This window comes from Psittacula echo, assembly GCF_963264785.1.
Source record: "Psittacula echo genome assembly, chromosome: 1".
Classification (NCBI taxonomy): Eukaryota; Metazoa; Chordata; class Aves; order Psittaciformes; family Psittacidae; genus Psittacula; species Psittacula echo.
The window spans coordinates 28,963,092-28,983,499 of NC_137735.1; the positions used below are offsets into that span (position 1 = coordinate 28,963,092).

At 39.8% G+C, this 20,408-nt stretch overlaps 1 protein-coding gene across 10 annotated transcripts in view; it reads right to left on the bottom strand.

Annotated features, from left to right (window-relative positions):
- The window catches only part of FRYL (FRY like transcription coactivator), a gene marked incomplete at its 3' end in the record, with an annotated part of 166,183 nt that overhangs the window by 114,867 nt on the left and 30,908 nt on the right, over positions 1–20,408 (bottom strand). For 2 of the 10 annotated variants that reach the window (XM_080639010.1, XM_080639009.1), the window contains exon 1: positions 7,687–7,767. The exons of 7 other annotated variants lie outside the window; for them this stretch is intronic. In XM_080639010.1, coding sequence (XP_080495136.1) covers positions 7,687–7,762 — 76 coding nt within the window. In that variant the 5' untranslated portion in view covers positions 7,763–7,767. Of the gene's footprint in view, positions 1–7,686; positions 7,776–20,408 lie in introns of those variants that run through there. One more of the 10 variants, XM_080639005.1, reaches the window with a different exon arrangement.

Below are 20,408 nucleotides of genomic sequence, written 5' to 3' on the forward strand. Positions count from 1 at the left end.
ATGAGCAAAACCAGATTTAACATAATTCTCCCAGAATTAGTGGTACACTTCTACTGTCTTTCCTCTGGAAGAATAATTACAGCTTGAGTACCCTTTCAGGGTTTTTTAAATCATTATTTAAGAAAAAAAAATAAGAGAAAAAGACTCCACAATCTTTCTCATCCATGCACTTCCGCTAGGGAATTTCTAGGTTTTGGATTCCTCCTTCCTCTTTTCCTATCCCGTTAATTTCTGAAGAGAGAGAGGTTCAAAGGTGAGAATACACCTACAAGCAGAACAATGTACGACTCCACCTTAATATTCCTATTCAGTCTATCATGGGTTTCTGGCCACAGTGTCTTAAATAGCTATCAAAAAATCCTTTTAACTTCTCAGTCAAACCTCAGTCCATCTGGGTTAGCTTCCATCTTCCTTTGCTTTGCTGCCACAGAAACAAAGTGCCAGTTGCCAGCCTCTCTTTTTTCAGGACAAGACCTCGTTTGTAGTTGAAAGAACAGTAAAAATATCTGGTGATATTTGGCCCAACTGCTGTGTCCTGCTGACAGCCGGCACAAACAAGATGTTAGAGAGAAAAAGAAGGCAGGTTTCCACTGAGATGTCGAACACTCAGTTTTCTAAGTCTCACACTGGCTGCATTAAGAGCCTTTGAGTTGTTACTGACCAGTGGCCCTGGTGCACTGGCACCCTTGCAAGCACCATGGTTCCTAACCTGAGGATCTTAAGTTCTAGTTCAGCAGTGTGAACAAACGAAGCAATTAGGGATGATGAATAAAAGAAGCAAAAAGAAGAAAATCAACAACTCTTAAGGCTACTTACGCTGCTTTGATAGCCCTGTGAATGTAACAATTGTTTCCAATATCCATTAATTGTTAGCACTGATTTGCAAGGGTTAAGACATTCATGCATCTCTACAGACCAGCATTCTGCTCTGCAGCAATTGTCTACACAGGAAACTTTGAAAAGTAAAGTTGAAAATATCCCCAAACCACATGGCAGTTGTGCCCGATGGGCAGAATCAGGGGTCATTTGTACTTTCCATGCTGTGCTTTCCTAGGATCTCTTTGAGAAATTAATTACTTCTAGAACTTGAACTAATTCCTGAGCAGGAAACCTATAAATATTAATGTTTTAAATTAAAATGTTTATTTATTCTGAACTGAATAAAAGCTGACCTACACATACTGCTTTTCTTGTTTGTTCTAACTATCCCTATTTAGGGCACCAAGTCTGAACTCTGATAAAAATAAAGTCATAAAACATGTACTTCTGTAACTATATTGAACATTTTCCACTTCCTGCTTTTTGAGAATCATTTTATTTTAAATACTACTTGATCGGTCCATAAAAACTCCTGGATTTGCTTAATGAGAGTTATCAATGCAAAGTCACTGATTTAAAGTTTATTTCTTCTATACCTTAATTTTTCAATAATTAATACTCTAATATTCAAATGAAAAGAAACAATTCTGCCTTAACATTTTATTTCCTTCTGTTATTGCAGCTTAGCAGCCTGTTGTATAAATCATATTTCAGTAAACTCCCCTGAAATTTCTACCAGAAAGTAGTTTTCACCAGACCTGCTAACATAAATCTTTGCTTGTGGCATTCACACAGGCAACTGGGAACATCAGAGTTCAAACACTTAATTCACATTTACAGTAGCATGGCCCAGAGTCTTTTAGGTTCTGAGTGCCCCTTTTGATTTAGAATGGCCTGTTCCTCTTTAAATTCACCTTTTATTTTGCGCTGTACCTAACAGAATTTGAAAGCTCCCTCTGACTAACATCATTACTCTTTGTAGAGGAATGAGGAAGAATCTTTCTGTACAGGGGAAAACCTGTAACTACATGCAAACAGGATATAACACAGCAAACAACAGTTTTGCTCCACAGAGTGCTCTAAAGGCGGCAGTCACCTTTCCAATTAAATACTGTTTTGTCAACGACCTCTTAAACGCTATTAAATCTCTCGTGTCTGAACCTTTCCCCTTCAAATACAAAAGCACCAGAGCTAGAGCATAAAAGAAAAAAAAAAAATGTCAGCAGAAATGGGGTATTTGATATGGGTTGCTGCAACTGGTCTATCTGGAGCTTTCCTGAAGTCCATGCAGAGCATGCAGTTTATTCTAGCAACAGTAGCTGACAGAGTGGTTTGCATTTGGGGCGCTTTCTTCTTTGGACAGCGTTCTGCTCTGCAATTTGAATCATTACAGAATCTATTTATGGGTTTAGCAAAAAGTATATTGCTTTAATAAAAAGAACTCCCCCCCAAAGAAACCTCATTCTAGCATATCTACGCCTGAAGGAGCTAAATAATGTATATATCCCATGGGCAGGTGAAAAGGTGACAAGGCTGCACTACGGGGAGCAAAGTCACCACTTTTGGCAAAAGTGACAAGCTCACCCATCCTAAAAAACTTCCCTTGTTTTCATCCTGCTCATGTGACCCACTTCTAATGGAGTGTGACTGAGAAAGCCTGACAACTTCAGAACTTTCACTTAGGTACACTGGGTGCTCTTCAGCTTCAGCATGGTACATTGATTGGTTTACTAGTTTGGATGATCTGCTTACAGCCTTGTTGTCTCTCCTTCCAGCCTACATCGATTCATAGACCACGGCATCTAAACCCTACCCTGAAAGAAAACTACAAGAAAAGCTATCTTCTCCTTAGATAGGAAATTTTAATGTTACTGGCATTCCATTCAATTGCATGTATGCCAACACACCATATATCAAGGAAATACAGTGACTCATGATCTTATGTGCCCCAAGATGTACTACACAAGTGACCACCATAAAATACCACCTAAATTCACAAATAGACCCAAATATGGAGATTACGCTCCATAATCCAAATATGGATAAAATAAAACAAAACAAAATAAATCTACAGATTCACACTTTATTGGTTGATTAACTACTGACCAAAACTTGCTTTTCCCATGACAACTGACAGGCTGTGGAGAAGCCATTATAAGCACTAAGTCCTTTCTATAGAGAAGAAACTTGCTGCTTCAGCAGTACAGGGACCTGTCAGTACATTTACTACCCAAATAACTTCTTTTAAAAACTAGTGGAATTTAGTAACTTTTTCAAAACTTAACACACATTTGGATTCATCTTTCAATATAAAATGCCACTTTTTTTTTTTTAAGATATAAGAAAAATTGGTACATTCTCTGCAGACATTCTATGGAGTTTCAATATACAAGAGGACTACTCGTTGTCATGATTTCTTTAAGTTACAATTAACAAAAAGCTTCCTACAGAAAGACTGAATATACTGTTATTTGGGATATTTAATGTTGTAGAAATAAAGTTAAGACCCTACTTAATACTGTACTTATTTAAGTACTATTATTGTTTGAAAAGGCACCAAAAATAATATCTCATGAAAACAAGACTGTGAAGTAACAGTGATTTTGCCACTGGAATATAAAACTGTCATTAAAAGATGTCTGAAAGTTCTCTAGAGCACAGTACTGCCACTGATAACTGCTACCCCAAAGGACAGTTTGGAGGACAAGCAATCACATAACATCTCAGACCAATTTTTTCTACAGGTTTTGTTTTTCTTTGCAGTTTAACAGCTGCTGTTGAAATATATCATAACATAATGCTTCCTAAAATATTGACAAATTGTGCTTTTGTCGCTCTTAAAGAGTATAATCCACTAACAAACTGCAACAGAAGGAGCAAATCTGTCCTTTTGCTAAAGCCATACACACCGTCACATACACTCCACCTCACCCCTCTCCTTCCAAAGAACAAGATCAGCAATAAAACTTTTGTTCCACAATTCATATGATTCTTTTTCATACATGTTCCTATCATGGCACTGTAAGGTGATCTCACCTTTCTCATTTAAATTACCGTTTCATTGCTGTCATCAAATGAAAAGCCACAGGATAAAATGAATCCATTATATCTACTTTGTTAAACACAGTATTATCAGAGCAGAACCTCTTGAGAGCCAAGTGTTCATTTTTGGTTGATAAAGGAGGAAGTAACCTTCAGTCAAGTTAATCCTAAGGGGAGATAAGCAATTCTTCAACTCCAAGTGCTCTTTTCATTCACAGAAAGAATGAATCAGAAGTACCTACCAGGTAGCTCCCCAGATTCTGCATACTTGTCAGGACTCGGCTGCCATAGCTCCAAGTCGCTTCCTTTTAAAGTTGCTCCATTTCTTTCTGATTCTATAACACATTTTCACAACTGACTGCTGTACAGGCAGATACAGCTCGCTTTCCTGCCATGACTTTGTTCCCAGGCTCACAAGTCTAAGGGACTTTGAAAATCACTGTCACAAACCCTCACCAAAGAAAGGTCAAGGGCAATAACCTCGAGGTAGCTCTGGCAGGGGCAACATTATGAGCAGCCCCATACTTTTTAACCTGTATGACTCTTGAAACATAGGCGTGGCTTCTGCATCAAGCTGAGCAGAAAAAGAAGATCTAAAAACCTCATGAACCACCTCCAGCACTGGTTTACCAGAAGGTAGGGATGAGTTCAAGGGCAGAGAGGCACCGCAGAAGTGTGCATTTCTGTTTATCAGGCAGACACACCACAGCTGCAGCACAGCCACAGAAAGCTGCGTGTTCGTTATTAGAAAGACAACAGACGCATTTTTTTGTTCCTTTTTTTAATTACCCAGAAATAATTATTTATTTCTGAACCAGACAAAATTATTAATAGACTGAATATTAGGAACACAGAAGAGCTTTTAAGAAAGCAGTAACACTTGGGTGGTACTAATGTTGCCTGGAAAGCAGTTGTTCCTGTCTAGACTGTAAGGCTTAGAAATATATTCATATTTTTCATTAAAACATATATTGTATCTTACAGAAAGGTATTCATTACATAATGCTTTTCATTGTGTGCAGCACCACATTTGGCTTTTGAACCTACATATTGAGCTACTGAAAGTAATTTTCATGGCATCCAGACCTCCTTACCCTTTAAACAAAGGCTTTTGTGGACAAAATATGAGAGCTTTCTTACACCAATCAACATAAATAACAATCAAAATAAGTCTTTCTGTTACATAATCAGAAACCTCAGAAGAATGGCCGAACAGACCACATATTCAAACTGCAATGGACTAAACAACAGAATCCAAAACTTTAAGAATATCAAGTTACAATATCACAACTAAGATTCCTTAAATACTGGGGAGCCAAGCAACCTGAGGGCAAGCCAGTATAAAGCCTCCATTACATCCACAACTTCGGTAAACAAATTATTCTTCAGCAGGAACATCCTTACTTCTCACTGTTGGATTAAAAGAACATTCCTGACTCCATTTAAAAAGAAGTAATGCCTAAAATTGTTGGCAGAGAGATAGCATTCTGAAACTAGGCCATATGAATGTCACTTCATTGTTGTTACTGAAAGGAGGAAGATCAACTACAATAAAACCTTAGCTAGCACTGCAACGACATTATGCCAGCTAAGCATGCCCTCAACCAGACCCATGGAGCTTTGCTGCCTTTCTTTTATATACGTGAACACTCTCTAGGGATGGTTATTTTTATGTATATGGCAATGCATGCAAGCATACTGGCTCCTCTTCTAATGGTCTTTAGCACACAAAATTCTGAAGTTATCATATAAACCCTAAAGAGTAGCATTTGCATATATAAATTTTATGAAAACACAGGAAAAATATTTCTCAAGTAATTTCTTAGCATATGAATGTTTACTGAATTTCCAAGCACACGCTCAACATAAAAATTGTGGAATTCTTTGCCTGCCCGTACCGCATCACTCAACTGGAAAACAGTTTAGGAAAAAAGCAACTGACTCTCCCACTCCAGCTCAATGCACTGAGCCATCCACGTGAACCACACAGTACTTACACCCAGTGCAGGCTGAGTGGAGAGATCTGCTCCTGGCTGGCGTGCACAGTGGAAAGCATCAGAATGCAACTCTCACACTTAGAGAGCAGGCACGCAGCGATGCCGTGATCGCAGCAATTTTCACAAATGGAGTGACAGTCATGGGGAAAACAGAAGTGAGATAACCTCCAGCTATCTAATCAGTGTGCATGGAAAATTAGTTTGTTGGTAGATGATCCAAGTACCACTTCCTGAAGAAGGAGTCGTGAAGATCTTCCTCCGCTATGCTTACATAACAGAGGACATAAAGGAGAAAATATGGCATCGTTGATAACCTCTCCTCAGACACCCTTTTTTATTACTACTCTCTATCTCATTACCACCGATAACTGCCTAATCTAGATTCTACAATTCATCTCCACATCTTTAGAGCAATTGCTTATCTAGTTGCAGACTGAATTTATTGTAACTGAATGCATTCTATATTTTACTTCCGTTTGGAAACAATACACATTATTACAATCAACTTTAAGGATTTCTAATCATATTCATGAGACAACCTCAACTATTACTATAAAGTATCAGAAAAAACTTCTGGTTATTTTTATTTCAGTAAGAATGTTAATAACTACCAAGTACTATTACACGGTATAATTCGGAACTGACACAGTTAATCTGCAAGACATAAACTTAGCAAAGTGAAGAGCAAAACCCATAAGGATGTCTATTGTTGAAATAATCATTGCTTTAACTTAGAATTTATAAGTCTAGAAGTTACTAGTCCCAAACACGAATTACAGCAGTAAGTGCAAAAAGCAAATCTCATGTCTGAATAAGCTGTAAGGAGAAACTAAATATATATATATGCTCTCCTAGCACTGATTAATGACACACTGATTCTAACAAACTATAAAATACAAAACTTGCTACTAATTCCTTCAAACAAGACAGACGAGTGAAACAAACAATGCTGTATTCTGGTAAAAATCCCAGTGGAGTTAGATGAGGTGCTTGGTGAGTGGAAACTCTGCATTCCAGTACACCTCATACGGAAATATATGAAGCATTAACTGGCGATATCAGATACCTCCTGCTTTTGGCTTTTTCAATTTTTACAAATACAAGAACCTTAAGGTATAGGAAACACTCTGCTGACATACAGTTACGTCATCTTTATCATCTCATGACATGCTGTCATTAAGCTGCTGTGCTTACGGCAGCTCCCAGGATGAGACCCTGCATCGAGGCGTGTGTGAAGGGGTGATTTGAGGACAGACCGTTATCTTTATGGGGAGCAGCATCCTTGCCTCTGCTGGTTTAATCAAGACAAAAATTCCTTCTAGAAATTCTAGATCCCAGCCATTTAGAAGGTCAAAGCAGGCACTTTCTGCAGGTATAATAACGGTTTGAGGCATAAAAATAATGCCCCCTGTAAAACACAGTCTGAGGACAGCAGGTTTGCTTCAAAGGAGCATCTGGAGCTCGGCAGAACTAAGCATCTAGTAACTCTGCAGAGAAGAGCATCCTTGTCACCTCTCTTGGACAGCGGAATGGTGCAAGGAACTTTATTAGACTGGAACAACTGCAGCCTAAGAAAATTAAGATGTATCCACATATATAATCTTACATGACAAGTAGGAAGCAGAGAGCGCACTTTGCCCACCTCTCACACTGGCTATGCCAAGTTGCACCAGCACACGGGACCGCTAAATACCTGCCTTTAAAGCGTAATTTTACACAACAGCATACAGAAAGACTATATATACATACATACTATATATATATATATACATACACATGCGTGTGTTTCTATATGCGCTGCGGCTGCGGGTGCCAGCGGCATACTTACAGCCGCTGCCGCTCCAGGACTTGAGCAGGGACTTGATGCTGATCTCGAAGAGGAGCGAGTCCTGCAGGCTGAGCATGGTGCCGGCGCTGCGGGCGGCGGCACCCGCAGGACCAGCGTGCCGGCGCCGCGCGCGCGGCCGCCCGCTGACGCAGCGCCCGGGGAGCGGCACCCCGCCCCGCCCGGCAGGCTCCGCCTCCCGCCGACTCCCAGCAGCGCTTCCCGCCCTCGGGACACATGGACGGGAGGGACGGACGGACCGACCCGCGCCACCCGGCTGCTTGCGACTAGAGCGGACAAGGGCTATAAAAGGCTACTCGCGCTTTACCGAGTTTTAAACGAACTGCCCAGCATTACAGTGCACGGTGCCAAAAGCACGGTGAGCCGTACGCATTTAAGGACTGGCAACACAGGAGGAAAAACAAACCCCAAAGGTGAAGAACAGGCACTCCAGCAAGGGACAGAGGGCCACAAGCCCTACCACCACGACCTGCAGACAAGCTACCGGCAATTGGGCTGTGACACCCACAGGGATTAGCAGTTTGAGGGGTTTCTTAATATCTTTTAAACAACACAATTTCTACGTTTCTGATGGTTTACTTCATTCAGCATCCTCTCAGAGGCCACAAGGGAAGGTATCTTAGGGGTGATGGGTCTGGGTTCCCACAGTGCAATCCAATACCACCCTTGGACCTCACTCAGACCCTAACCACTCTTCCAGGACAAATCAGGATACTCCATCAATAGCCTCTCCCGAATTCAGCATGTGGATTTAGAATAGAATAGTTAGGGTTGGAAAGGACCTTAAGATCATCGAGTTCCAACCCCCCTGCCATGGGCAGGGACGCCCCACACTAAACCATGTCACCCAAGGCTCTGTCCAACCTGGCCTTGAACACCGCCAAGGATGGAGCATTCACAACCTCCCTGGGCAACCCATTCCAGTGCCTCACCACCCTAACAGTAAAGAATTTCTTCCTTATATCCAATCTAAACTTCCCCTGTGTAAGTTTGAACCCATTACCCCTTGTCCTGTCACTACAGTCCCTGATGAAGAGTCCCTCCCCAGCATCCTTGTAGGCCCCCTTCAGATACTGGAAGGCTGCTATGAGGTCTCCACGCAGCCTTCTCTTCTCCAGGCTGAACAGCCCCAACTTTCTCAGCCTGTCTTCATACGGGAGGTGCTCCAGTCCCCTGATCATCCTCATGGCCCTCCTCTGGACTTGTTCCAACAGTTCCATGTCCTTTTTATGTTGAGGACACCAGAACTGCACACAATACTCCAAGTGAGGTCTCACGAGAGCACAGTAGAGGGGCAGGATCACCTCCTTCGACCTGCTGGTCACGCTCCTCTTGATGCAGCCCAGGATACGGTTGGCTTTCTGGGCTGCGAGCGCACACTGAAGCCGGCTCATGTTCATTTTCTCATTGACCAACACCCCCAAGTCCTTCTCTGCAGGGCTGCTCTGAATCTCTTCTCTGCCCACCCTGTAGCTGTGCCTGGGATTGCTCCGACCCAGGTGTAGGACCTTGCACTTGGCATGGTTCTGCATGTGGACAGGAAGAAGTGATACAGAGAAAACAATGTGTCCAGAACTGCCATGAAACTATACATGTAACATCACCCTTGGGTAAAATGCAGAAAATTGAGAGAACTGGATACTGAGACGACTCTGACTGCTAACTGTAGTTTAATTAGGCTTATTTAAAGCATAACTTGACCCATACCATACAGATTAACTAAAAATTTAATTATACTGGCCCAAGGTACACTGATTAACTTAGGGCAGATTTAGTCAATATTAAAAAAGAAACCCACCCTACAGTTTGAAAACTGCTCCCCAACCCTGTATTTAGTCACCCAGTCATGAGGAGGAAATCGTACCTGTACCCTCAGATAAACTAGAATTACCTGAAGTTATTGAAAAGATTAAGAATGGTGTACATCAAATACAGTTAAGGTTTGTGGGTTTGTGGTTTTTGTTTTTATTTTGTTGGGGTTTTGGTGCAGTTTTTGCTTACTTGGGATCTTTAGGATGTTGTTGTTTTGTTTGGTGGGGCTTTTGTGTGGGTTTGTTTTATTTACTCTGTACACCTTCCCTCCCCAAACAACAAAATAATTATCACTAACAGTGAATTAGTGATAGACCAGCCAATGTCTAACTAAGCAGTTCTACATGACAGGTCTAACATACCAGCAGAAGGAAACTGGAGAAAGAGCATAAGAGTGCCAACTGCACTAGCCCATTCAGTCATCAAGACAGCTGCTGTCTGACATCCATTCAGGAGGTGAATAGTTTTATTAAGAGACTTTGGTGATCACTCAGATTTCAGAGATTAAAAATAACCCAAATTTCCCCATGTAAAAAATGATTTTCAATAAGCTATTTAATTGCTGCCTCTATCAGATAGTGTACAGAATGCACATCCACATGGAGTAACTCGTTGCGACATTGCACCAAGCCTGTCCCCTGTCATAAGCCTGTTTCAGGTAACACTGCTTATGTAGTACCTCCAGTTACATCATACTCCTTTTTCATCACTTCTTTTATGAACATTCAAAGGTACACTTCAAGCATTCCTTTTTCCTCTTACTAAGTAAGATACAGAGGTGGTATTTTGTTATGAGAAGGATATAAAGGTCAGATTTTGGAACTGGCTGATGAATTTCACCACTAATTTGAAAGACTGTATTAATTATGGCTGGTCTCCGACTGCCTTTAACAGTGGGCTACAGAGAGCTCTTCAAAGGAATCCTTGTTAACAGCATGCATTCCAAAATCATGAGCCAACTCTCCCAGCACCTCAAAAATAATGACTTTCTAAAATACACTTTGGGTTCTTTGTAGTTGCCCTTCCCCCCCCCCCCGCTTTTATTCTTTAAGTTATTAGTGCCAGAAACTTATTACAAAACAATCATCCCAGAAACCCCAGAAGATACAGTAAAAGAACCCCACAGAAACATTAATCTCAATGTTCCACCTTCTAGAGTTCTGTTAAGAAGACTTTCAAACAGAAAAGCTGCCCGTATTTCCATAAAGCAGTTTCAAAAGTTAATGAATGTTAGGAAATTAAAAAAAAAAATTGCATTTACTTATGATATTGATGTGTTTGGCCAAGCAAGTTACACAGCTTTCTGCCACAGCATCTGTGTTGCACTGTTATTTATTCATAATACCAACTACTGATCACTGTAGACAGCGCTTCCTCAAGGATACCAGCAATTAATATTAAATGCAGTTAGCTCAACAAAAAATAGTAGCCCATTAAGAACTTCCAGGATGTTAAGGATAGTTTGAGAACTGTACGTACCAAGAGCATAAGTTTTTTTTCTTCCAAAAATTTAAGTAATGAGGACTACAAATACTTGATATTAGAACAAAAGTATTTTGAAAATAAAGATCTTCAATACTATATGAACACACGTGTGTTTTCATCCATATATGCACATAGAGTAAGTTTTATTCAATTGACATCATTAGTTTACAAGATTTAAGAATGGCATATACCAAATACTTTTACTGCCCCTCCACCCAAGAAAACAAATACCAGTGGAAGACCATTTAACAGGAGGCGTAATGGATCTGTCAGTATCTTAGCATTATCATACAAGCATCACTGTCATAGGCATTATCTTATTATACAACTGTGCTCAAGCCTTCCAACACTTCTTCCTCATAACCCAATTTACATGCTTTTATAGTCAGAGATGTGTAGATGACTACTGCAATTTCAGACTTCTGAGGTTTTGTTTTGCCTTTGAATTGAGTTAATAAAATAACCTACCAGATACTAGAACAAACAGAAGATCTCAGAATAAACCTAAGTTTAAAATGTAACCTTTTATTTTTCAAAGCAAGCATAGTAGAAGCAGGAAAGAAAAAACACAGATCACAAGCCTCTGGATCTTGCCAAGTGGAGACAAGGATAATTCACTGAGAAGAGCCCAATAAAACTCACTGTGTAGAGTTACAGGAGATCATAATCATGTATTTCTAAAACTGTAAAAACCAAAAAATGTACTCATTTACAGCATGGATTCTTTTCCAGTTCTCACTTCCAGAGCAAAATGAAACAGACTTCTGGAAAGTACACTTTGTTTAAAACTGGGAGCAACAAGTATGTCCACTGTGAGACAGTCTAAAAATACCTATCTCTGGAGTACTTACACGAGAAGTCTTCCGTAAGCTTATTATTATTTTACTACCTAGAGAGAAGGTTGCATTATTTAAGTGTAAGGCAATACATTTGATCTGGAGCTGGTTTATGTAAGAAAAACAATCAAAAGACACGTCTCAAACTGAGGATTTGTACATACTTATATTACTAGGCTGGACATTACAGAATTCTAATAAATATATAGTTTATATACTGATCCCTGTATCTGCATACCTTTTTATCCTGGACCAGTTATAAATTTCACTTTTAAAGGGAGCAGACTACCATAATGTCTACGGCTTTGATACTTTCTCAAAGACTCTAGGTGAGGTATGTATGAATGAGCACAATGGTATCAGTAAGCTCTTAAAAAGAGCATGTCAAGAATAGGACTGTACATGTAGTAAAGCATTAAGTGCTCAATCTGCAGACGCAAGCTGTTTGCTCTCTACTAAAGTGATTAATGCAAGTGTCCAGTCCACACCATGCTTTTTGCTCAGATATGAAAACCTTTTAGAAAAGAGGATGGCCACAAGCAAATTGCTTGAGCTGCTTCAGTGATGTTAAGTCTGCAGGCTTGAGGCTGCAAACAGACCCATACATTAAGAGATTCATGTGCAGCAAGCCCAGCTGGCTCTGGGAAGCATTAGACCATCATTCGTGGTACTGCTCACCCATGGCACGTTTGACCTATATAAGCAATGTCAGTTCAGCACTTCAAGAATACATACCCTGTAGATGTAATATTCAGTACATGTACAGTGAGCCCAGTCACACAAGAGGTAAGGTTTGCCCTGGGTGTTACAAGCAGCTATAGGACCCAAGCGATCTAGGAGACCAGACACCATCATGCTGTAGATAGTACAGATAACAGAAGTTTCCTTTTCTTTGGTTGTAAAATTTGGAATTTAATGAAAACTCTTCTAAAAGGATCACTATACTTACTAGGACCAATACATTAACTACAAAAGTGTATGCAAAGGCTGCTTGCACAGCTTTTCTTTAACTAAAGTAGCATCAGACCATTTTCTTGGAGCTACTCAGAAACATCACTGGCAACCACTCTGAACAATACACATCAAGTAAGTGCAGTGCACAACAACTGCATAACTGCCAGAGCTCTGGCCTCTGCCAAAGACCAATATGTGAGACCAAAAAAAGATACTTTAATATGGTTCACACAATGTTGTTTCAGCTTCACCTCTACGGGCTGAAAAGGTAGGGGGATTTTCATAACTGAAGATATTGCTGAGTAAGCTATCTCAAAAGAGAGAGCAATACTTAACTTTTTAAAGTTTGCTTTTAAATGACAAAGGAATAGCATTTTATATGTCATTTATTTATGTTTCACAGGGAACATGACAGATTTTTAGGCTATTCCCCACCCTCCACACACACACACACCATTTAAGGTGTTATTCCCTGGTTCTACAACAGGTTTGCTTTTTCCCTAGGAGTACATTTATATCACACTACCTCCCTCCCCCAACCCCTAATGCAGTTTTTGCTCTCTTCTACTGGGCTGGCTGATATAACAGAATATAATCTGTCTACTTATCCCTCTACAAAATACTTTGCATTAATAATTCCAACATAAATATTTCATTTAAAAAACATAGCTAAAGGCATTCTTTTAAGTTATGTAAAAACATGCAGTCACTGTTGCTTCCAAAAGTTTCTCTGAGGTTTTCAATCCTACTACATTCATCTTCAGGATAATACAGACTGACAGAAAATGCATTCAGGCAAAGAACTTCAAACAATATTTCCCATTTAATGTAAATTGTAATTAGGAGTTTTCCAACCCGTTCCAGAAGGACACTGAAGAGGTACAGCTTTCCTGCAGAGTCTCTGAGTAAGATCAAAGAGGATACTGTTAATATGTAAGTTTTCAGTTAACATTATCTTTATTGAGTAGCAATCCTACCTTTAAAAAATCAAAAGGCGAACGAAACACAAAATAAAAACCACACCCACAACTTTAAAGAAATAATAATTAAATCCTGCAAAAATTCAGCTTTCAAGGTAGTTTAACAAGGACCTTACCAGCTTTGTAAGGATTTAGACTAAAGAGATGTCAATCCGGTCCTTCCTGAAAATCCAGCTTTCCAGACCAGCAAACATCATAAGATTACAAGGAAACGAATCAGTAATAAAAAGGTGAAACATTTCAAACAACCCAGCAGGCAGTGAGATATTTAATGAACCTCTCTCCAAGAGGAAATGAGACAGGTAAGTGATAAACAAACTTAGAGCTGTCACTGTATCTCATGAGCCTGTGACAAAACTCAAGTCTCAATTTTCACGGGCATGGCCCTAGTTAAAATTCTAGAGAATTCAGTGATTTATTCCCTCTCAGATGCTCAATTTCAACCCATCAAATAAACCTTAAAGGCATGACGCCCGATTAGTATGGTTCTGCCTGTGTTGGACAACCTGAAACAACTGCCCAAAGATCTGATCTGCCCAATTCTGTATTGTGTCACCACTAAACACCAACACCCCAAGTTTTCACCAACCTCTTAAAAACAGAACCCAGAAACAGTTATGGAGCAACACAGAAAATCCCTGCTTAGTTGCTGGGCGTTTAAATGGATAGACTAGGGAAAGGCTTAACTGTGTTACCCTACAAGGCCTTAGGACAACTGCTAGGAATCAGTTATGTTTCTATTTTTGCTGCTCCTCCCAAGTTGCTGGATGACTGTGCCACTTTTATGGGAAACATTGTATTTGCACTATATGAGGATAGCTACTCTATCCCTATAGAAAGGTGGAGTTTTCTTGGGGTGGGGTGAGGGGGAACCACCACATCAACCAAAAGCAACAAGACACTAGGACTCATGCAGGAAAACTTGAAAAGTTAAAGTGGATTACCTATAGGGGTAAACTCAGCACAGAAATCCTGTTAAGCCTCATGAGTGCAATAGTACTTGGGTAGAAAATGTTCTCAGCTGCAGACTCCCACTAGACTCGTGCAGCAGCAGAAGGTACTCATGTAATTGTTTTACCCTGCATCAGGAGATAAATTGCTGCCTTCTTCCCTTCAACATAGGCAAAGTTGAGCATCTGCTCCTGAGCCACTGCTGTTGGCAGCTTGCAGCCCAGGCGTGTTTATACGTTAAAGCACTTTACAGCCCCACATAATGCAGATGTAGGTCTGGTTCAGCCACCTCTGCCAATAGTAGGCAAAGGGATGGAGGACTGCACAGTTACAAGCAGGAACTACTTAAGGTAGCTAAACCTCACAAGCACAAGCCTACCAACTAACTCCACCATAGGTTAAATCCCTCTGTAGGCAGCAGCTTTACAAGCTCTGCGCACATAGTAGAAGGACTTTGAAAGCTGTAGTTACAGGCATGAGAAGGTAAATAAGCAGGGGCAAGGCATGAACAGGTGATTTTCCCTTGAGGTTTCAACTCCTGAAATTGCCCTTTGCAATGCTTCTGTTTTACAGGGCAGGAGCATAAGGAGCTCCATCACCAGATATCCTAAGTAAAATAATTACATTAACACGGCATTCTTCACAGTTGAACTGAATTTGCCTACTTCTTCACTCCAAAGCCAACAAATGTTTACAGTGTTTTAATGCTTTAATTGCCAAGATTTAAACAATTAAGTGCTTTTAATTCTGAGTTTTATAACTTTCACATCTCTGTGAAACAATAGATAACTCTTGTAGGAATCTGAAGGAGAAGTACAGAATAGAAATGCTTTTCAGATTTAAAAAATGTAATTAATACATACACATTGATTTGCAACGTCAGAATTAATGGAATTCCCAAGTGTCACTTCTGAACCTTTACCTTTGTTAAGGGTGCTGTTACACTGAAGAACAGCAAGAAAAGAAATATAAAAATTGGGAAGAGAGAAAACAAGTGCTAACAAACCCAAAGGCAACAGTCAGATACCAAACACCTAAAACACACTAAAACTGGACAAGGCCACATTTGTCTGAAGTTTTGCAAGCAGCCCACAGCACAAAGTTCCCTCAAGCACCTCAGCTGGTGAGCTGCAAAACAGCCTCTGCCAGCATCTCACTTGTGCCAGCACTTGGAGACCACCCAGCAGCTACAGAATTCACTGCTTCACCAGCAAGGCCACATGCAATGCTCCATCCAGATCACATAGAAAGGGCCAGCAGCGCTCCACTGCAACCCATATAGAAAAATGAAGAACCAAAATCAGGTGATAGAATAATGTTCAGGTAAAATGGAGAATATGCTTAGGCTTTTTCTATTCATGGAACTGGCTGCTCTCTGTCAGCTCTGTTTTTCCTTGACAGAGCACTAACATACTGTTCATTTCTCTCAGTAATTGACATGAACATGTTAACTTGCCAAACATACAATCTACCTACAAATGTATATGGTATAAATTTAATCAACTTCTGGGCAAGTTAAACTACTCAGTTCTACATTGCTTCTTCCATGAAATAAGACTTTATGGAAACCTCAACCAAAACAATAAAGGAAAAATACTTTAATTCTAGCCAACAGAAAACAATAAACTGGAGAAAATCACTATTTTTTATACAAGTTATGAGCTGCTTTTATATGCTTTACTTCCCGATTTTCCTGCTTTCAAGTTTAAACAGCATTTTGAAACTAAAACCAATCTTCCTTCAGACAGTCACCTTCTCAAAGAAGTAACTCAGACAAGGCTCACCCCAGTGCATCTTTAGAGATGCTAAGAGACACCAGACAGTTCTGGATTAGTGTCAAATATGACACTGCAGCAGCATCCTGATGCTGAAGTATCTAAAGCTCATATTGCCATACTGGTCTTAACAATGAGCAATGAAAGTCTCCAAAGCAATCAGGGTCCAACACAAGAGCTTGTCACTAAAGACCTCACTGGCATTAATGAGCTAAAGAATTACTTTTACGTGGTATCTATATATAAAGGGTATCATACAGCCTATAGAGAGGGCACACCATGTGCTGACTATCCAAAAAGTTTCACCTGTCTCTTCAACTCAGTAGTGCATTTGGATTTCTCTTTCCTTTACGAATAAACACAAACACCAAAAACCTTCAAGCACAAGATGAGAAACCTCTTGTCTAGGAAGGTCTCTGCTTGCAGGGACTTTTTAGAACTTGGCTGGAGAGCAAGAAGATGCATGTGAAATAAAACAGCCAAAGCCACAAATGCTACTCCTCAAATGACAGGTATTCTTTAACAGCATTTACTAAGTGAGAAAATGTATTCTCAACTGAAGAGGGCACTTGTGGTATTTCCTTACCTGAAGGTGAACTAAAAGTTATTCAGTGCTTCAGTTAGACACACAAAGAATGACATTTACTGAAAATGAAGAGGCTTTCCAAAGGAGCCCTTGATTAAGATGAGACAGTTGCAATTATTTTCCCTCAGTCTGGATCCATGAAATACTTTTCAGAAGGAACACATATAAAGCTAGCACTCATGGGGTAAGAATCATTCCACTACTGAAGAGCTTAAAACAAAAGAAACTAGGAACATGGAAGCCTACAAATCAAGACATAAACCAGCTACCAACTGCAGCCAACAGAAACTGCCAACAGCCATTCAAAGTATCACAAATTACTGAAAAATGTCATGTCACATCTGCCTCTTCCATTTACAATTCACATTTTCATTAGAAACAGAAAAAAAAAAAACCATCCCCAGAGGAGATAAAGACCACTTAGATGTCCTATAAACTGAAACATTCGCATTTGAAACATCAACTTTTTTTCCTTTTCAACTGAAGAATGAAGAACTGTTTAAACAGAACATTCAAATTATAATCTTTCTGTAATTTAAATCTGTATTGCTGATGTCATCTTTATATGCAACTGCTGATTTAATCCAGCTGGTAAATACTATATTGACCATACAAATATTTTCTTGATCATTAGGGGGGTGTTATTTTGGAATTTTTAGACCAGTGATTGATTTGAATGTGTTTTTAAAAGGATAACTGTTTCTTATTTAAAGGAAAATGGCTCCTTACAAATGTGCTGAGATTTCAATTTTATCTGCTGTCCAGTCTATTACAGACTGTACCTTGGATCGCTGACAGACATTACAGAAGCAGACAGCAGCACCACAGGTATGCTTTAAAATCCGTTCTATATGCAAGAGGTTTACAGTATGAATCAAAAAGGAACAACATGCTAAACCCTTCTCTCCCCCTCAAAATGTTGCTTTCAAAACCTGTGAACAAGTTTAGACACAGAGAATTTAAAAGAATATTTTTATGTCTTTTGTCTCTACCAGTATATCAGAGACAGAATGGTTTTACAGTAGCGTATTTTAAAATGAGTTTCTCTAAATCTTGTTGACTTCAGCATTTCACAGCTCCCCTTAATCAGCTATTGCAGAATTTTCTGAAGACTTGCTTGGTTTTCTCTGTTAGATTTTCTCACATTTTCCCCATACCATCATTTCTCTCCCCCTCTCTTTCAAGTGAAAAGCTTTTTTTTGTGCCTCTCCCAATTATCCTAAAGTAACCTTGTGTTGGGAAGATAGAGATATCTACTTTACCTACAATCCCCTAAGTTTTAACTGCATTATCTTAAAGAAGTAGCCTAAAGATAATGTTTTAAAGAATATTTGCATGTAAATATTGTCCAATTTCACTTGTAATATTCCCCCCCCTTAATGAACAGATGTTCTTATTACTTCTGACTTTTCAGTTTATGATCTGCAAGACAGAAAGACAAATAGAACAGAAAAAAGCCCAAACACCAGAATTACCAACATCCAGAAGATGCATTAAAAAAACCCCGAAAAATGTGATGCAGAGCTAATCTATTAGGCGGACAATGGCATTAAAAAAATTGTAAGCTCTGCTCACCACATTTCAAAAAACAAATAAATTACCTCCTCAAGAAATCCATACTGTAGAGTAGCTGTCAAGTTTGAAGAAAAAGCCCTTCTAGATGTACCTCTGAGTTGTGCTGTCACCCACCTTGAATGAAACACTAAGCTACAATTACTATGTCACCTAAGTTTGGGGGGGAAAAAAACCCCAAACAGCAAAACCCACAAACACTGTAGGAAAAGAGTATATTCATTGTAAATTCCTGCATGTTTATTCTTCAGATGAACCTCTGAGACAACTACAGTAAAAGCATATTAGGCATACAGCCAAGTACACAATAGGATAAAAAAATTCAGAACTCAAAAATACAGTGCAAAAAAATGTTTGAGATATCTCCTAGAACTAAGTCATACCACTTTCTTTTTAACGATTATATACAACTGTAGTCAATTTTCCATATTAAAGGTAAATTGAACAAGTCTGAGGCAAACTCCCTTTGCACTTTGGATTACTTTTAAAGAGACTTGCTGGACATTATTTCAGTTCATTATTGACTGATCTTAAGCAAATGCCTTACTTAAACATTTACCCAATGGTCACTGTGTCTGCTTATAAGCAGCAATAATAAAACATATCATCACTGCACTCAGAATAAAACTCTGGAGAGACACTTGTGTTTCCATTTAAAATATTCAAGAGTTTGTTTTCCACAAATCAATATATTTAAAACAGAGGGAATCCAGAAGGTGACTGCTACTTTTAGTGATGGTAAGACATCTTTGTATTGCTGCCCCTGTTACTGACCAAAAAGGCCCTCCCAGTGAGTTGATTCCTCTCCCCAATTCTTAATAATACTAATAAAGATATTAGACCATTTTCTGCTGGCTTCATGAAATGAACCAGCTTGGGGAAAGGCTACACTAGTGCCTGACAGGAGATGGGGAAGGGTTGCATAGCCGGGAGCAAGACTGCCCTTTTCACCAGCAGGAAACTGTTAGATCAGCCTGATCTGCTTGTAAAACTGAGCTCAAAACCCTAACCGAAATCCCCTTTCCCTATCTTCTATTGCAAAGAGAGTCAAGGGGAGGTTCCAGAGGCCCTTAGGAAAGGTTCCTTATTGCTTCTTATGGAAAATATACACAGAACTATTTCCTGGAGCATTACTCAAGCAAAACAATACTATCTGCTGTGATAAGAAAACAGCGGAGAGGGTTAGAGATTTCTGTGTAAACAGCATTCTGGATCCCAAACAGTGTTATGGAGCAGTCTCTGAACATAAGCAAGAAGCAGAGACTGGGGCAGGGGTGAAGCCACGGTGGTTAGCTGCCCACTGACCCCTTCAGTCTCTTCTAACAGAAACTGAGAACTCAGGTAGAGAACTGACTTTTATCCCAGACAGACACTGGGACTCCGTGTCACCCTCTGCTGCAAAGGCTGGTCAGAGATGGAAAATGGAAGCAGAATGTGCCTGGCGGAGCTGCTGGTATCACAGGGACACAAGTGCTCATAGGCAGCTTATGTGACCCAGTCCCTGCAATTACAGCACTGTTACCCATTCCTTTACCATCAAAGAACACATTTCTGTCAGCTTATTTCTGCTCCCCTAGCAGAGGCACTTGAAGAGAAGCAAGTTTAATGTTTGTGAAAGGAGACATTTTCCATATGCAGAAGTAACATGGGTACTACGAGCAATGGGAATATTAGAATCATAGAATAGTTAGGGTTGGAAAGGACCTTAAGATCATCAAGTTCCAACCCCCCTGCCATGGGCAGGGACACCTCA